At 40.0% G+C, this 17,331-nt stretch overlaps 1 protein-coding gene across 4 annotated transcripts in view; it reads left to right on the forward strand.

Annotated features, from left to right (window-relative positions):
* Positions 1-17,331, forward strand: part of LOC115220766 (pyruvate dehydrogenase (acetyl-transferring) kinase, mitochondrial) — a 139,079-nt gene that overhangs the window by 20,192 nt on the left and 101,556 nt on the right. The window contains exon 1 of one of the 4 annotated variants that reach the window (XM_036510279.1): positions 14,170-15,857. The exons of 2 other annotated variants lie outside the window; for them this stretch is intronic. In XM_036510279.1, coding sequence (XP_036366172.1) covers positions 15,710-15,857 — 148 coding nt within the window. In that variant the 5' untranslated portion in view covers positions 14,170-15,709. Of the gene's footprint in view, positions 1-14,169; positions 15,858-17,331 lie in introns of those variants that run through there. One more of the 4 variants, XM_029790906.2, reaches the window with a different exon arrangement.

Consider the following 17,331-nt stretch of genomic DNA (forward strand, 5'->3'; position numbering starts at 1 on the left):
GACGACGATGATGGTGGTGGAGTTGATGGTTGAGTCAGTGACAACGACGATGATGGAGACGATTCGGATGACGACGACGATAACGATGATGATAGCAGTGTTAATGGCGGTGGCGCCACCGATGATGATTGTTTTGTTAAGCTCTCTGCTGCTGCCGCCGCCCAGTCGTCATTTCAGAAAGAACGAACAGTTTTTTAAGTGATGGTGATGTCATTCACGTGTGATCTCTTTCATTCACTTATTTATTTATATTTATTACATAATTTACTTAACGTGTTTACGGCGAAGCGTGAAGGTTGCGACAGAACCGCGCACCCACTCGTACTAACTACTCTCACTCCAAAATACTCTTCTCACGGGAAAGGTGTGAGCATCACAACAAGTAACTTCCTATGAGTTTTATCATCTTTAAGTATAGCACTTTGTTTTTTAATAAATCTATAGAGGCGAGAGGCAGAAGAGTTATGATCCTTCTCGCAGGCTATTCGGTTAATGTGGCCGATACACAACCCGGGACATCTATAAGAAAGGCTGAAGACGCTCGACCTTTATTCTCTACAAAAACAACGACGCCGTGCTGATCTCATTCTTGCTCACAACATCATAAGCGGAAAGTGTAACCCCTCGAAAGAGCTGTTCTTCACTCCTGCTCCAGAGCGTCGGCTGCGGGGTCACTCCGAAAAGCTCTATCTGCGACGATTTCATCTTAATCGAAGGAGAGGGGCTTTCTCCGTCCGGGTTGCGGATCCGTGGAATAAGCTGCCGGACGAGATAGTGAATATGCCGACGACCGCTCGGTTCAAAGTCTCTCTTGACCAGAAATGGCCTGAACTCTTTGCATGAACACCCTCCCTGTACATAACTCCATGTCCCCCTACATGGCCTTGCTTTTTGAGCCAAAAAAATTAACTTAACTTAACATTAACTTAAGTGAATGTATGCGGAATAAATTTGTACAGAGAGGAACCTGGTGTCCGGTGCGAATAAATATCTGTGGAGGAGTGAATGTATAATATATGAACAGTGGTCGACACATTGCGATACTAAAATGGCTTGGAAAAGCCATTAGGAGGAAAGAGGCTGAACAAAAATTTGAAAACCATCACTAGTTGTGATGATAGCGTCCCACCACTCACATCTTGGGCACATTTTACTATCATTGTTAGTATGCGGGCGCGCGTGAAATGTATGTATATATATGGTCCGGCAGGGTAGCTGCTTTATAATCGCTTGACCTTCCAGAAATAACAGCCAAATCGCACCCTGCTGTTATATAAAATCTTTTGTTGTTACTTTATATATATATATATATTCTTTTCGGCCATTTGACTGCAGCCATATTGGAGCACCGCCTTTAGTCGAACAAATTGACCCCAGGACTTATTCTTTGTAAGCCTAGTACTTATTATATCGGTCGCTTTTGCCGAACTTCTAAGTTACGGGGACATAAACACACCAACATCGGTTGTCAAGTGATGGTAGGGGATAAACGTATATATATATGACAGGCTTCTTTCAGTTTCCGCCTATCAAATCCACACAGGCTCTTTGGTCGGCCCGAGGTTATAGTAGAAGACACTTGCTCAAGGTGCCACGCAGTGGGACTGAACCCAGAACCATGATAGGATCTGTTAAGTCATTTTAAAGTCAAGTTGTGTGGTATCATGGCCCATTCAAGTAGGGAGTTGTTTGTTCAGTGGCAGACTGGGTCTAAAAATATTGGTTGCCAAGAGGCTAAGGGGTCCCACCCGCAACTACGATGCTATAATTTAATTATTTTTTTGTTAGAAGTATTTTTTTCAACTGTCTACAAACACAGTCAGGCTAAAATAATTCATGCATTCTTCCAGGAGTGAATAAAAATTCTCAAACGAGCCCCCATATATGGATTCTAATGGCGCAGGGGCCCACTTTCCATCGGGCAAGCTGGCAACCTGGCCAGTCCGCCATTGTATTTGTTATTGACCGAGATGTCTCCAGTTATAGATGGCTTATCTGGTATCCCTTGAAGAAAATTGCCCAAGTTTCGTTTGAAGGGGCTGAGATCTTTTTCTTAGATTTGTTTTGGGACAATATTACATAGAACAGGCCCTGCTGAAGAAAACAAATTGTGTTGCAGTGAATTTGTGTGTTGTGATCTTGAATTGTGTAAAGGACGTATAGCACGTGATCCCAGCCTTGGATGAATTCAGAATCTAATGTTAAGGTCTTCTGGGCAATGTGTAGACTCAGAAAAATATCTAGTGACGCTGAAATAAAAGACTACAGTGAGTTTGATCATGGATATGAGCTGGCCTGGGGCTAAACCGTGCCATTTTAAGGTATGGGCTCACTGGGCAGTTGCTCGGGGGCCGCACGAGTCCACGGGCCCAATTCTTCTAACCTACATATGATTGGTTTGCTGTCAAATAAATTACTGTACAGCCCATTTCATTGATATGCCCGGGGCCTCGCAGGTCTACGGACTCAATTCTGATCTATGTATGGTGTAGTTTGCTGTTACTAAATAAAACTATAAGGGCCGGTGTATTGATGTGAGCGGGGCCCCTCTAAACAACATCAACAACGACAGTCAACGCGAAAGAAAGCTTGTATTTGGACGTTGAATCTGTGAGAAATAGCAGCTAAATTTCTCTGATATCGCAGTCTTTCGTGTTTACCTGTGTGTTTGTTCAGTTAGTTGTGATGGTAGGTATGTGTGAGCGGAGGCAGGCGATGTTTATTCGGGTGGAGTATTATTTGAAACAAACAGTGGCTATCTAATTCTTCTTGGGTGAGAAATGGGGGGTGGAGAAAAAGAGGGTAGTTGGTTCTGTTTCGTATTGAAATGCTCGCTGGTAGAAAGGCGACGGCCTGCAACGGAAACGAAGTTACCGCAGCAGTAATTTTTGGCTGCTGAAAATAAAACAAGAATTAAGATGATGATGGTGGAGAGAGTTGGCTTGTGCTGTGTTAGTCAGCTGTTTGTATGTCATAAATATTTATTGTCCTATGGTTGTTTGTCCTACATTTTGAACTTCTTACTCTTCCTCCTCCTCCTCCTCTGTCATACACTGTTATTCCTCTCTCCACTCCTCTTGTTTTAAGAGTACATTCGTAAAACGATAAGATTCCCGCCATATTAACATCATTTCTAACTGCCGACACCGAATGTCAACAAACACGTCATATTTACTGTAAAAAGTTAATTGTACTGCTATTTGTTGTTGTTATTGATATTGTCGTTGTTATCGGTGTTGTTTAAGCCCTTGGTCAGCTCTGATCGAGTAGATATTTCGATTAAAAAAACATTCCAGAGGTGACCATCCACATCGTTTCTTTTTTTAAATTTTTTTTTTTTACTTCTTGTTTGTTTCCTTTTGGTATTCTTACGATTTATGACCGGAGATTTAAAGTGAAAAATTATTGTAAGCAATCTGCTTTAATATTTTGGAGAATAAAAAATATCTAAAATTTCAGAAAAAGAAAGCCTTCTTTTTGCAGAATCGTACGTAATTTTAAATTTGGAATACCTAAGTAAAAAACAAAAAAAAAAAACGAAAAAAGATGTGGATGGTCATCTCTGGAATGGCATTTTAATCGAAAAATCTGCTGGATCAGAGCTGACGAATATAAGTACTAATTGCGTACTGGGATCGATCTAATCGATTGGCCCCTCCTTATCCAAAAAAAATTTCGGGTCTTGTGCCTAGAGTAGAAAAGAATAATAATTCTTAATAATTTAGCTACAAGGCCAACAATTTTAAGAAAATAATCGCAACACTTGACAGGTACTTTATTTTACCGGCTCCGAAATGTATGAAAAGCGAAGTTGCCCTCGGCGAGAATTGAACTCGGAACAAAGAGTGCATTGAATTTTCTCCGGCATTAATAATGTATGTATTTTAGCACGTGTAAAAGAATCAACCAATTTATTTACCATTTTGGGGAAATTATGTTTTGGAATTTAAACTCTTGGGTGCCCTAAAGAGTGTGACAAGGTGGGGCTTTTTGATTTACAGGTAACAGTTCATTTGGCCGGCTTCTACATAATTTCTCCATCTACCTAGTTTTGCTCAGTTAAAAAACCAAAAAACTCAGTTAAAAAACCAAAAACAAAAAACACTCCCTTAGACATCACGTATTGGGATTGAACCCGGGACCAGATGGTTGTGAAAGCAAACTTCTTAATCACTCAACTTTACAAATGTTTGACGTGTCCTTTCCTCGTTTTGAAACAGCGGAATATGATTTGAGAGAGATTTAACTGTTATTTCTAGTATTTCAGCGATAACATGACAACGCGCTCCCTAGTTGGTGTTTGTCATTGTTTTTGATGTTAACGGTTGCTGATGTCTCTGTTATTGATATATATGTATATATATATATATATAATATACATACATACGCGCATGCATGCATGCATGCATGCATACATACATGCATGTATGCATGCATAGATAGATAGGTAGATAGATATATGGTGGTTGGCTGCTCCTTATGCAGAGTCTGGCAACCTCTTGTACTTAAATCTTAGATCCATCATGGCGTCTGATGTGGCTTTTTAAACCAGACAATGTTTTGAAAAGATACCCACATAGATTGCATGTCTGATTTGGACCACCAAATACACACACACAAACACAAAGTTGTTTACATCAATCATAGTCGTAATGTTTTATGAATACTTAACATATTATATACCCATCTGTCTATCTATCTATCTATCTATCTATCTATCTATCTATCTATCTATTTCTATCTATCTATCTATCTGTTTGTCTATCTATCTGTCTATCTATCTATCTATCTATGTAGCTATCTATTTATCTGTCTGCCTATCTATCTTTGTCCCCTCTCTGTTCAGCCCTGTGTAGCTAATAAAGAAACATATCTATCTATCCAGCCATGTGTGTGCGCATGCGCACATACATATCGACACATACGTTGTTAAGTGCATCGTTGTGTCTATCACGTGGTTATGTTTTTCTGGGTCTGTCGTCGTTGATGCGTTGGATGCTCTCTTTCCCCCTCATGTATTGTTGCTTAACCTAAATTGGTCCTGATTATACAAACCTATGTTCAAATGCATTTCAGCCTTGACCGTACCGCCTTTTTATTTTTTCTATGTACTGTGTATTCCGTCTCACTATACCCAATGTGTCTATCTTTTTTTTTTAAAGACAGTGTGATGTAATTGGATGGAGACTTAGCTGTTATTTCTAGCACGTCAAATGACCATCTGGAACAGTCGTTCTCAGCCATTTTTTTTAACATACTCTTTTACTTGTTTCAGTCATTTGACTGCGGCCATGCTGGAGCACCGCCTTTAATCGAGCAATTCGACCCCGGGACTTATTCTTTTTGTAAGCCCAGTACTTATTCTATCGGTCTCTTTTGCCGAACCGCTAAGTAACGGGGACATAAACACACCAGCATCGGTTGTCAAGCGATGCTAGGAGGACAAACACAGACACACAAACATATACATACACATACATACATACATACATATATATATATACCGGAGTAAACACATAAATGTGAAACAAGGTGGAAAAAAGAGTACTCAAATACCAGTGGTAGAGTAATATGCTTTATTTAAAGCAGCAGAAAATTCAACAAAATCTGTTACTCTGAGTTTCCCGTCGCCGTTCATCGGACAGTTTTTTCTAGAATAGCAAAAACTGTCCGATGAACGGCAACGGGAAACTCAGAGTAACAGATTTTGCTGAATTTTTTGCTGCTTTAATAAAGTATATATATATATATATACATATATACGACAGGCTTCTTTCAGTTTCCGTCTACCAAATCCACTCACAAGGCATTGGTCGGCCCGGGGCTATAGCAGAAGACACTTGCCCAAGATGTCACGCAGTGGGACTGAACCCGGAACCATGTGGTTGGTTAGCAAGCTACTTACCACAGCTACTCCTGCGCCTACATATGGACCGCTTTGATTCCAATTTTACTAGGGTGGACCCCTATAAGCATTCTGTGTTTCAAAACCCCAGTTATATTTTTATAATCAGATATTATTAGGGATCGTATATTAAAAAGCATTTTTTGTATTGTAAAAGTATGGCGGATTTATTGCACATAAACTTTAACAACAAAATCTTCTATGCTCTCCCCCTCCCGCAAGGGTTAGACTGTAGGGTCTCCCTATTGAGAAACACTGACCTTGACTCTATGGAGTTTTCTTAAGTGGCTCAACTCTGTGTGTGTGTGTGTGTGTGTGTGTGTGTGTGTAATACATCTGTCTCCGGCGATCATTCGGTACAAATGTCCAGCTGGACGTGTCGAACAGGTGAACACTCCATCGCTTTATTTACCCATTAAAAAAAAAAAGAACTTTCGATTCCTGTGTTTCCAATAACGTAGATTACGATACAGTAAATACTTTTCAAATTTTTAATCCCCACCTCTTCAAGTTTTTGTTTTTAAACTCTTCTCAGAAAAGTTTTTTTGGGGGGTGGGGTGGGGTGATGGAGTTGGGTATACCACACGTATTTAAGAATATGGAGATTACGAGTCTGATATTTTCCCCCAAATTATCAACGACAGTTTCTTACGATAATTTTTTTTTTCTTGAAATTTATGATTGTAAAACCAAAAGATGGTTTGAGTTTCAAGTCGACTTCATCAAATTTGGATTCAAGACTTTTTGAGGCAGAACTTCCGTCTCGCGACGACAAAATGCGAAACCGTAATAGTGGATGGAATTGCATCATTGCTTGAACTCGAGTTTCCAGAATATCTACTAATGGCGATCTTTGAGAAATTCAATAGATTTTTCCTACCAGAAACATGGAAGATCCTGGAAGGAATTGTGCCAAATTTTGGCATTGCTACACCAATGCTAGAACGGGACGACACTGCATAGTGCCAAAGATCCCAGCAATGCCATCACGCTTCAGGACCAGCTTCTGCAACAGCCTGGGTTTCAAGGGCCCACAGCTTTTTAATATTCTCCAAAGAGTCTGAGGAACTTGCACAAAGTAGATGTAGCGGTTTTTAAATCAAAACTGGACATCTTCCTGTCAAGAGTCCCAGATGAACCTACCTCACGGCAAGAGGTGCAAATGAGAGTAGCTATATCAAACTCCATTCTTCACCAAGTACCACAAATTAGACGAGGTTCGTCGCAATAACAGTGAAGCACAAAACGGCGGTGCATCAGCATGGCCGCAGCTCTGAGCTGAAACTAGAAAAAAAAAAAAAAAAATGGAGCCTTACTTTTATTCCATGCCACGCTCCTGGTTGGTGGATTCGAGTGACAATTTAGGATATTTTTAAAATTCTTCTATTCTGACTGGCTTCTGTCATTGGATGGAATACGGTCACGCTGGAGCACCACCTTCAAAGGTTTAAGCCGATCGTATAGAGCTCGTATCGCTTTTTTTGTTTTTTTTTAGAATCTGGTTTAAAACGTCTTTTTGTCGAACAAGTTACGAGGTCGAAAATGAATGAGCGCAAACGAGGACACAAACTATCAATCACACACACGCACACACACACATACATACATACATACACACACATACATACACACATACATACACACACACATACATCATACATACATACATACATACATACATACATACTCATACATACATACATACATCATACATACATACATACATACATACATCATACATACACACATACATACATACAGACAGACAGACAAATAAAATTTGAATTTTAAGCCCTTTTATAATGTAAATATTATCAATGTAACATACTGAAAATGTTAAACGCTTTTGAATTTTGAGCAACAAGTAATGAACAACACACATACACACACATTCTGTAGATTGGGTTATCCAAGCTGTGCCCTCTTCAAGCACATCCTCCAATCCGTATGCAGAGATCGTATTTGTGTATTTGTGTGAGGTTTACATCAGAGTTGTAAGTTCTCGAAAATACTTTTTGCAGAGTAATTACACATCAAAACAATTTTGTAACTCCCATTAACAAATTAAACATCTGTAATGGTGCCAAAAACATTCCCCAATCCCCTGTATTAAAGTGTGTGTGTATGTATGTATATAGACACACACACACACACACACACACACATATAGAGAGAAGTGTGTGTATGTACATTATATATGTAGAGGGAGATAGACACGTTTATGTGCGTCTAGCTGTATGTATGATTGTATGTATGTATGCGTGTTGGTATATGTGTGTATATAAGGGGATGAGAACTATAATTATGTGCATCTGGTTTTAGAAATGCATGGCACATTTTTAAATGACTATTGTCTGTACTTTGTACCAATTGCCAGAGTACAATTGCAAGCCATCACTATTGTCAGACTGGCAATGACTTATATATATATATAAAGGTATTGTGTTAGGAAAGCGGGAGGGAGAGTAGACACTGCATTAGATATGGTTACACTAACCTTGGTATTAGTTTTGAGGCATTTTACTAGTTAGACATTGAAAACGGCGTTGTTGTCGTCCGTCTTGTGCTGGACTTTATTACAAGAAATCGGTGAAATAAATATACGAATGTCTGTCCATCTCTTTTCATTCTCATATATATATATCAGATAGAGAGAGAGAGAGATCGAACATATATAGTTCGATGGTTTTTACGTACGAAAACATTGTAGAACTTAATATTCAGTTGAAGAGAAAGGAAGTTTGTACACACACACACACACATACACAGCCATCCGCCTTTCTCTCTCTCACACACATACACACCAACACTCAGCCATGTGTGTATCATGCTTAATGCAGATACATCGCGAAAAAAAAAAAAAATTAACTGCGGTATTCGTTCAGCGGTAATATCCATTGTAGACGCGATGTGTTAAAAAATGCAAGTATATTGACAACGGACGAAAATCGTCCGACAGTGGCTGATGAAAATGCTAAATGCGCATTTCTGCGTCTTTGAGCTTCGTCAATAGCATGTACTCTCTGTCAAACTCATGCCAAGACAAAATCCGTTGTTATTGATATTGTAAAAACAGTTATCGATAAAATCACTGAGGTTGGAATTAGCCAACTGGCTGAGTAATAAATAATATCCGTTATGCGCAATAGATGTATGATTCACACGTGGCTACTTTAATCTAATACTGCCTCTGCTGCATATAATGTATTATATATATATATATATATATTATATATAATAGATAGTGTGTAATACCTTCGAAACACGCTGGAGTTGAACTAGGGACAGCTGATGAAGGGGATTTTTCCTTGTGTAGTTTGTCTTGTACTCTGTTTTTTTTCGTTTAGGTCCGTTCCCACGTTTGTTTTTACGTTTTCGTTTCTCGTTGAGCTCTGCGTCTAGTTGTGGTGTCCTGTACTCACGTGTATATATATTTATATATGCATGTATATATACATGTAGATGTAGGTACGTACATATATGTATGTATGTATGCATATATTTTATTTATTACACTACTATTGTATGACTGAGCGCCCTCGCGTCGATTCGTTCGTTTTCGTTTCGTTTCAACTCCTCCAAGTAAGTTTTGTTATATATATATATATATATATAATATATTATATAATATATAAAAGCAATAAAGATTCAAGTTAATTTAAATGAATTTACTTGAATATGGTACCTAACTTAGATGCACCAAAAAAAAAACTATACTGTTTTATCAATACAGTAATGTGGGGTGATTATAAGCGAGAAAGAGCAACAAGAATGGATAGGTTTTTAGTACAATCTTTTCATACAAGGACAGGCTTTATTAAAAGTTGCAAAAATTACAGCATATAAACGTGTCCCGTACTCATCAGCTAAAATACATGTGAGTTCTCTAGACATCCTAGTGGTTGAGGCTATACTCATGAAGTAATGTAGATAATTAAGTAACATAAACAGATTTCCAAAGTTCATTAAAGTTCTTTAAAGATGATTACAGTCTTATCACAGAATTTTAAAAAAGTTCTAATAGCATCACAGAGAAGGTGACCTAATCCATAGAGCACATATGAATTTCCAGAGATATGATGAGGGATTACTTACTCACAGAAGACAAATTTATCCATTGTTATCACAACGAGGTGGGTCTCAATTCCTGCTTATTAGCATTACAGAGAGGGTGAATTAATCCTTTGTATAGATGCACAATTTCCAATGGTGTAGATGTAAGTTTCCAGAGAAATGAAGAGGAATTTCATATTCACAGTGTTCGTTATGTATTTGGTTAATAGGAGACGGAAGATGGAAGATACGAGAGTTTTTATTAATTACTACAATTGTTTTGACACATCTAGCATCGATCCCTCACGGGTGGGATACTTAACAACTGGTTCAGGAGCATCTGACGATGCAGATGTGTCTCTTCGGGTGATAAACAGGTACAACTCGTTAAAACAACAGTTCCGAAATCCGTCTTCGCAGTTCTTGTGAAGAAAAGCAGCAAATTAAAGGATATAGCTTCGTTTATATAGAAGATTAATAATAAAATAACAAATGTAAAAAAAAAAAACAAACACGCAATACAGCGAAAAAAGTATTAAATATAACCGTTAACGGATATGGATGTATAAACGCCCTCGCGTAGCTTGTATGATGCATGTACACTCACTCATACAAACAGTCACGACGATGTAAACATACGTACACGTGTGGTTTGGCGCACATACCTTCACATGGCGAGTTAAATCGCTACATGGTGTTTATACGAATGGTGACATTAAAGGTAAATTTAATTCATCCATACCTTAAGGTGGGTTACGTTAACGGTTACTCATTGCAGGGCTGAGGAGTCAGAGTCGGAAACAATTAATGGATGGCTGGAGTTGGAGTCGGTAAAACTATACCGACTCCGACTCACAGTATCTTTAATTTTTAATATAAACAAGTTATTACATATAGGCCTACTCAAAGTACAAGCGTATGCATATGTCTTATGAGATATGTAGACCACAATCACTTAATTACATAAAGAGGAGTCAGAGTCAGACGCGCCAATAGTAGAGGAGTCGGAGTCGAAGTTTTTTGTTTCGACTCCACAGCCTTGACTCATTGTATTGGCTTCTTTATCCGAACCACTAAGTTACCGGGATATAAACAAACCACCACCGCTCGTCAAGCAACAGCGGTCACACACACACACACATACACACACACACACACACACACACACACACGCGCGCACGCACGCACACACAAACACATACAATAGATATATTAACAGGACAAATTTAGCTATTTCTCCGTAGATTACAAAATTGAAAGAAATCGACGAACGACCTCAGTCGATTTTCGAATCCTATTGGATTCTCATCTGAGGCGTCTTCGCGAACTTGACCAATTCCAGAGACACGAGCAGCCAATCTGTTTACATGCTCACCAAACCCAGTAGTTAGAGAAAACTTGGGCTACTAGTTTGCATAACGTAAGTTTTGACGGCTTCTTTCAGTTTCCGACTACCAAATTCACTCACAAGACTTTAGTCGTACCTGAGCCACACAGTAAAAGAATATAAGAGGCACCTGGACTCAGGGTGCCACACAGTGGCACTGAACCCGAAACCACAGTGTTGGGAAGCAAACTTCTAACCACACAACCACGCCTGCACCTCAATTCGTTAACTTTCAAACATTCCATTGTGTTCGCTTTCTATTTCAGCTGATATATCTCAGTTATGGCGTATCCCCCGCTGATGTTTTCTCACAGAAGAAACATGCGTTTTTTAAAGCAGTCTTTAGCAGGGCTGTTGTTGTTGTTTGTGAAGTTGCTTCTGACGTATATGATACGTCACATCATTAGAAAACGGGTAAACACATTGTTGATGGAGCAATTGATGTATGTGTATGCATAAAAATTCTTGACATTTGTAAGATAATTCTTAGAGATGTACTTTCTCAAGAAGGTCCAGAGTTTGCCAGCTGTACCGGTGTTTATATATATATATATATATATATAGTTCAACTTTACAGAAAACAAAAGACGAAAACAGGCGAGGGAACAATAAGCAGGTGTATTAGTTTGACACTCGACAAGAATGGAAAAATCTTTTACGTTTCGAGCCTACGCTCTTCGACAGAAAGGATTGAATGGGGGGCGGGGGTGAATAGAGAGAGAACGAGAAAACAAAACGGAGAGAGAAATATATATATATAATATATATATATATATATACACCCTTTTACACGTTTCAGTCATTTGACTGCGGTCATGCCAGTCGAAGAAATCTACCCCAGATTTTATTCTTTGTAAGCCTAGTGCTTATTCTATCGTTCTCTTTTGCCAAACAGCTAAGTTTCGGGGGACATAAACACACCAACATCGGTTGTCAAGGTGTGTGTGTATGGGAGGGGGGGGCAAACAGACACAAAGGTACACACACACACACACACACATATATATATATATATACGACGGGCTTCTTTCAGTTTCCGTCTACCAAATCCACTTACAAGGCTTTGGTCGGCCCGAGGCTATATTAGATGACACTTGCCCAAGATGTCACGCAGTGGGACTGAACCCTGAACCATGTAGTTGGGAAGCAAGCTTCTTCTCACATTGCCACACATTTTTCTCTCCGTTTATATATATATATATATATATATATATAGATGGCGGTGCCCCAGCATGGCCACAGCTCATGGGCTGAAACTAGAATCAATCAATCAATCATAGATATATATATATATCTATCTTTTTGCTTGTTTCAGCTGTGACCATCTCGCCTTTTTAGTTTGCGCAAGGAACTCGGTACCACTTTATCTCCAACGTGTACTTTTTCCATGACCGTATGAGGAGGAGGGGAGCTGGCTGAACCGTTAGCACGCAGGGCGAAATGCTTAGCGGTATTTCGTCTGCCGCTACGTTCTGAGTTCAAATTCCGCCGAGATCGACTTTGCCTTTCATCCTTTCGGGATCGATTAAATAAGTACCAGTTACGCACTGGTGTCGATATAATCGACTTAATCCGTTTGTCTGTCCTTGTTTGTCCCCTCTGTGTTTAGCCCCTTGTGGGCAGTAAAGAAATAGGTATGAGGAGGAGGGGAGGGGGTTATTTGAGTAAGGTTCGACTGCTATTTCTAGCAAATGGAGTGACCACAAAGAAGCTCCCTAGTTGGTTCGTGTACAGACGTTGATGGCGGTGACGATGGAGATGGTGACGATGATGGTGGAGGTGGTGGTTGTGGTGACGAGGAAGTTGCCAATTGTTCTGTTGGTGTGATTGGTACAGGCTATAGTATGTGTGTGGTGATGGTGAAGGTTGTAGTATCAAATAATAACGCCATGCAAGGGAGGTGGAGGTAGGGGGAGAGCGATGGCAACAATGTCAGCTGTTACTAGAGATAGTATAGGTGGTTGTTGTAGTGGTGGTGATGGTGGTGGTAGTAGTTGTGTTGTTGATAACAACATTGGCAAGCATGGAAGCGATGGCGGTGGCGGCGGCAGCAGCAGTAGTAGTAGTAGTAGTAGTAGAGGTGTGGTATGAGGATCTCGGTAAGGGGTGGGTATTGTAAGTGGCGGTGGTGGTGGTGGTGTAAAGATGAAGGTAGGGTAGTGGTGATGGTGGTGGTGGTGGTGGTGGTGGTGGTGTGTCGTGTAAGTATGAAGATGGGAGTTGATGATGATGAGGAGGATGAGGATGATGACAACGATTGTGGTGTTTGATAATGGTAGGTGTGTGGTGATGGTGGAGGTGTAGTGATGAATGTAGTTGGGTGGTGGGACGGCAGTGGGGGGAAGGTGTTCTGGCATAAACATGAAAATGGTAGGTGATGGTGATGATGGTGGTGGTGGTGATGGTGGTGGTGCTGGTGGTGGTGGTGGTGGTGGTGATGGCGTTGTAAGAATGAACGTGGTTGGGTGTCATCGCTGTTGTTGTTGTTGGTGGTGTGGTGTCAGCAATATCGGCGGCGGTGGTGGTGGTGGTGTAAGGATGGCAGTAAGAGGTGTGATATTAGATGGTGGTGGTGGTGGTGGTGGAACGACGATGCTAACGGTGGCGATGGTGCGGCAGCGGTGGTGTGTATTGACAGCAGCGCTGGCAACCATTTAGATGGTGGTAGCGGTGGTGTGTTGTGGTATGACGACGATGATGATGATGATGAGTGGTGGTGATGTCAGCGGTGGCGTGTTGTTTATAATAATGATGATGGTAGCGGCGGTGGTGGTGATGATGCAGGAAGCGATCTCCACCTCCACCATCACCGCCGCCGCCAAGGTGGTGAGGGTGGCTAATAGGTGAGGTGGGGGTTGAGATGTATTTCAGCACAAAAAGCTCTGCCTTGTCACATTGAAGTCTACTTTCCTTTAAAGAAACTTGCTAGAAAAGAAAGGGGGTGATAAAAACAACAACAACAACAAAAGCTATCACTATTTTCTTCTACTGCTACCTCAACCAAACAGAGAAAAAAAAAGGCCCTGCCGGCCCTTGAGACAGTGAGTTCGCACTTGACAGAGGATTTTCGCTTTGGCTGATTACCTTTTTTCGTCCAGGTGTGAAGAGATAAGGAAAAAAACAGACGTGTGTGTGTGTGTGTAAAATAGGAAAAAAACACAGCGAGTGAGTGTATGTGTGCGTGTGTATAAGATAGAGGAAGATAGATTAAGGGTTTGTACTGTGTTTATGTGTTGGCGTTTGTTGACGACTTTATAATTTACTTCGTTAATGATTTATTATTAGTTTTTTTCTCCCGACCAAATTCCATCATTCTGCTGTTACCCTCTTTCAAGAATTAATTCACCGGAAAGAAAACAATCTTTTTATTTCACTCATTCATTCCAGGCTTCGTAGGAAGTTCGCCCTTTGCAACCCACACCTCTTTGACTGTCGGATCCTTTCCCTCGTTCACCTTTCATTCTCATAACAAAACCAAATTATTCCAGACCAAAATAATTCATTCGTTAGTCACCAACAACATTTTAGTTTATTTATTCATTTAACTAGGTCAGAGGTTAACACAAAAAAAAAACCCTCCAAAAAAACTCAGGTGAACGGACCAACAGCAAAAAACACCGTCCCTCTTAAGACTAGAGGAAAATAATAATAATAATAATAATAATAATAATAATAATAATAAATAATTATTATTTTCTTAGGATTGGGTCATCTCACACACCCCCAAACAGATACTCGAACATATTGCTTTCATTTTGATATCTCTATTCGTACATAATTTCCGGTTTTACTCCCTTTTAAAATACGTCTCCATTATTTATTCGAATCAGCTGGGTTTTCCGAAGCTGGTCACCGCTACAGAGCACATGGGCTCATCTTGAATTGAATAAACATTAATTATATACCTGCCTTGTTAATTAGAACAGAGAGATAGACAAACGGACACGCAGGCAGACGAATAGATTAGGCAGGTACTTTGATAAAGATCATATAATATATATATAAATGAGATAGTTTGTTGTGGTTTGTTATAGACTGGCAAGTGAAGAAGTAAATGGACTGAGTGAAGGAGATAAATAGGAACAGAGTGAGCGAATGAGAGAGAGAGAGAGAAAGAGATCGAATGAGCGATTGAGAGAGAGAGAGAGGCTGCTGCTGCCAGACGGAGATGATCGGATGAAAGAAAAAAGAAAAACAAACAAACCCACCTGTAAAAGGTAAGGGTAAGGAAAAAAATACCTTACTACCACCTTCACCACCACCACCACCAACAACAACAACAGTGCCACCGGCACCATTAATAATAATATAAACAGTAACAACAGCGGCAAGGTTTGTTGCTTCGTAAGAAGAACAAAAAGAAAATGAAGTTAACTCGGATTCTGTTCACATATGCCCGGCGTATTGCCGCCGTAAAGAGTAAGAAATTCGTCGAATTTGATCCCGTCTTTGAGAGATATGCATCTTTTAATCCGTCCCCGCTGTCTTTGGAGAAGTTTATGGAATTTGGAGGTAACGAGAATTCTTTTGTGTCTTTGAAAAAAAAAAATTGTATTACACACACACACGCAAATACACATACACACACACAAATGTGCAGCACCCCACGATTTTGTAACTTAATGAAATTTTTCACAAAATACCTTTCAGCTGGGGTAGATTCCGAGGTGGGTGGCGTGTGTGTAAAAAAGATTGCTTCCCAGCCACATGGTTCTAGGTTCAGTCCCACTGCACGGCACCTTGGGCAAATTATCTTCTACCACAGACCCCTGACCCACCAATGCTTTATGAGGGGATTTGGTAGACGGAAACTGAAAGCTATGTATTTGTGTGTGTCCACACCACCGCTTGAAAACCAGTGTTGGTTTGTTTGCGTCCCCCTTAACTTAGAGGTTCGGCAGAAGAGATCGAAAGGATAGAACTGGTCTCGTTTCAAGGCGATGCTCCAGCGTGGCCGCAGTGCAATGACTGAAACAAGTAATAGATAGATAAATAGATCTTTTATCTTGAACGGGTTTCATTTATTAGACTGCGGCTATGCTGGAGCAATATATATTATTGTTTTCTGTGTTTGTGGGTTGGAATCGGTGTGCTGCTAAAGTTTTACCTCGTTGGCAAATGCCCTGACTAATGTCTTAAAGCGTAAGGCGTTGTGGCCTTCATACATTGCTCATTATTATGTGAATGGTGTAGTATGTGCTAGTTTAGATAAACGTGTGTCTATGTAGCCCTATTTCTGCTTATATGGTATGTGTGTGTATGTTTATAAATTATGTATCTGTGCTTATATACTCCGTGTATAGCCATATATTTACTGCGTATCTGTTGATACGTGCGTGTATGCGTGCACACACACACACACACACACATACATTCACACACACACACACACACATATTCACACATACACACACACACACACAACGTGAGTCTATACAATTCTTCACCTTTATTTAAATACATAAGTCTGTGTTTGTGTTTTTCTGTCGTCGAGCCAACGTACGTAGTCGCTTGACTGCTTGAAATAGCAGCCAAATCTGCTTCGGATAACACTCAACTATCTTAAAAGGGGAAGGAAATATAGAAAAAAAAAGAGATGTGATGGCTGCGTTTTGATAATCTTTGACCATACATTTGCTGAATTATGCCACCCAGGGGCTAAACAACAACTGCTTCCATTGTCGTCTGTCTTTGAATAGAGACCATGTGGATATACATGTGAATAGGTACCATGAAGATGTACTGTTGTCTGGCTCAGTCTAACTAAGGATCAATAGGTACCATATGGATGTACAGCTGTCTCTTATAGACACAAAAGGTGAAGAGAGAGGTCTCTCTTGTCAGAAACGGTACATGCACCTTTGCTACTGAGTTTAAACCCGACTAGAGTTGATTTCGCCCATCGTTTTAAAATCGATTTTAAAAACCACAACAGTAATGCACTGGGGTCTAATCGATTCTATTCCATTTCTCTGCTCTTTTCTAT

The sequence above is a fragment of the Octopus sinensis genome, linkage group LG17 (assembly GCF_006345805.1).
Source record: "Octopus sinensis linkage group LG17, ASM634580v1, whole genome shotgun sequence".
Classification (NCBI taxonomy): domain Eukaryota; kingdom Metazoa; phylum Mollusca; class Cephalopoda; order Octopoda; family Octopodidae; genus Octopus; species Octopus sinensis.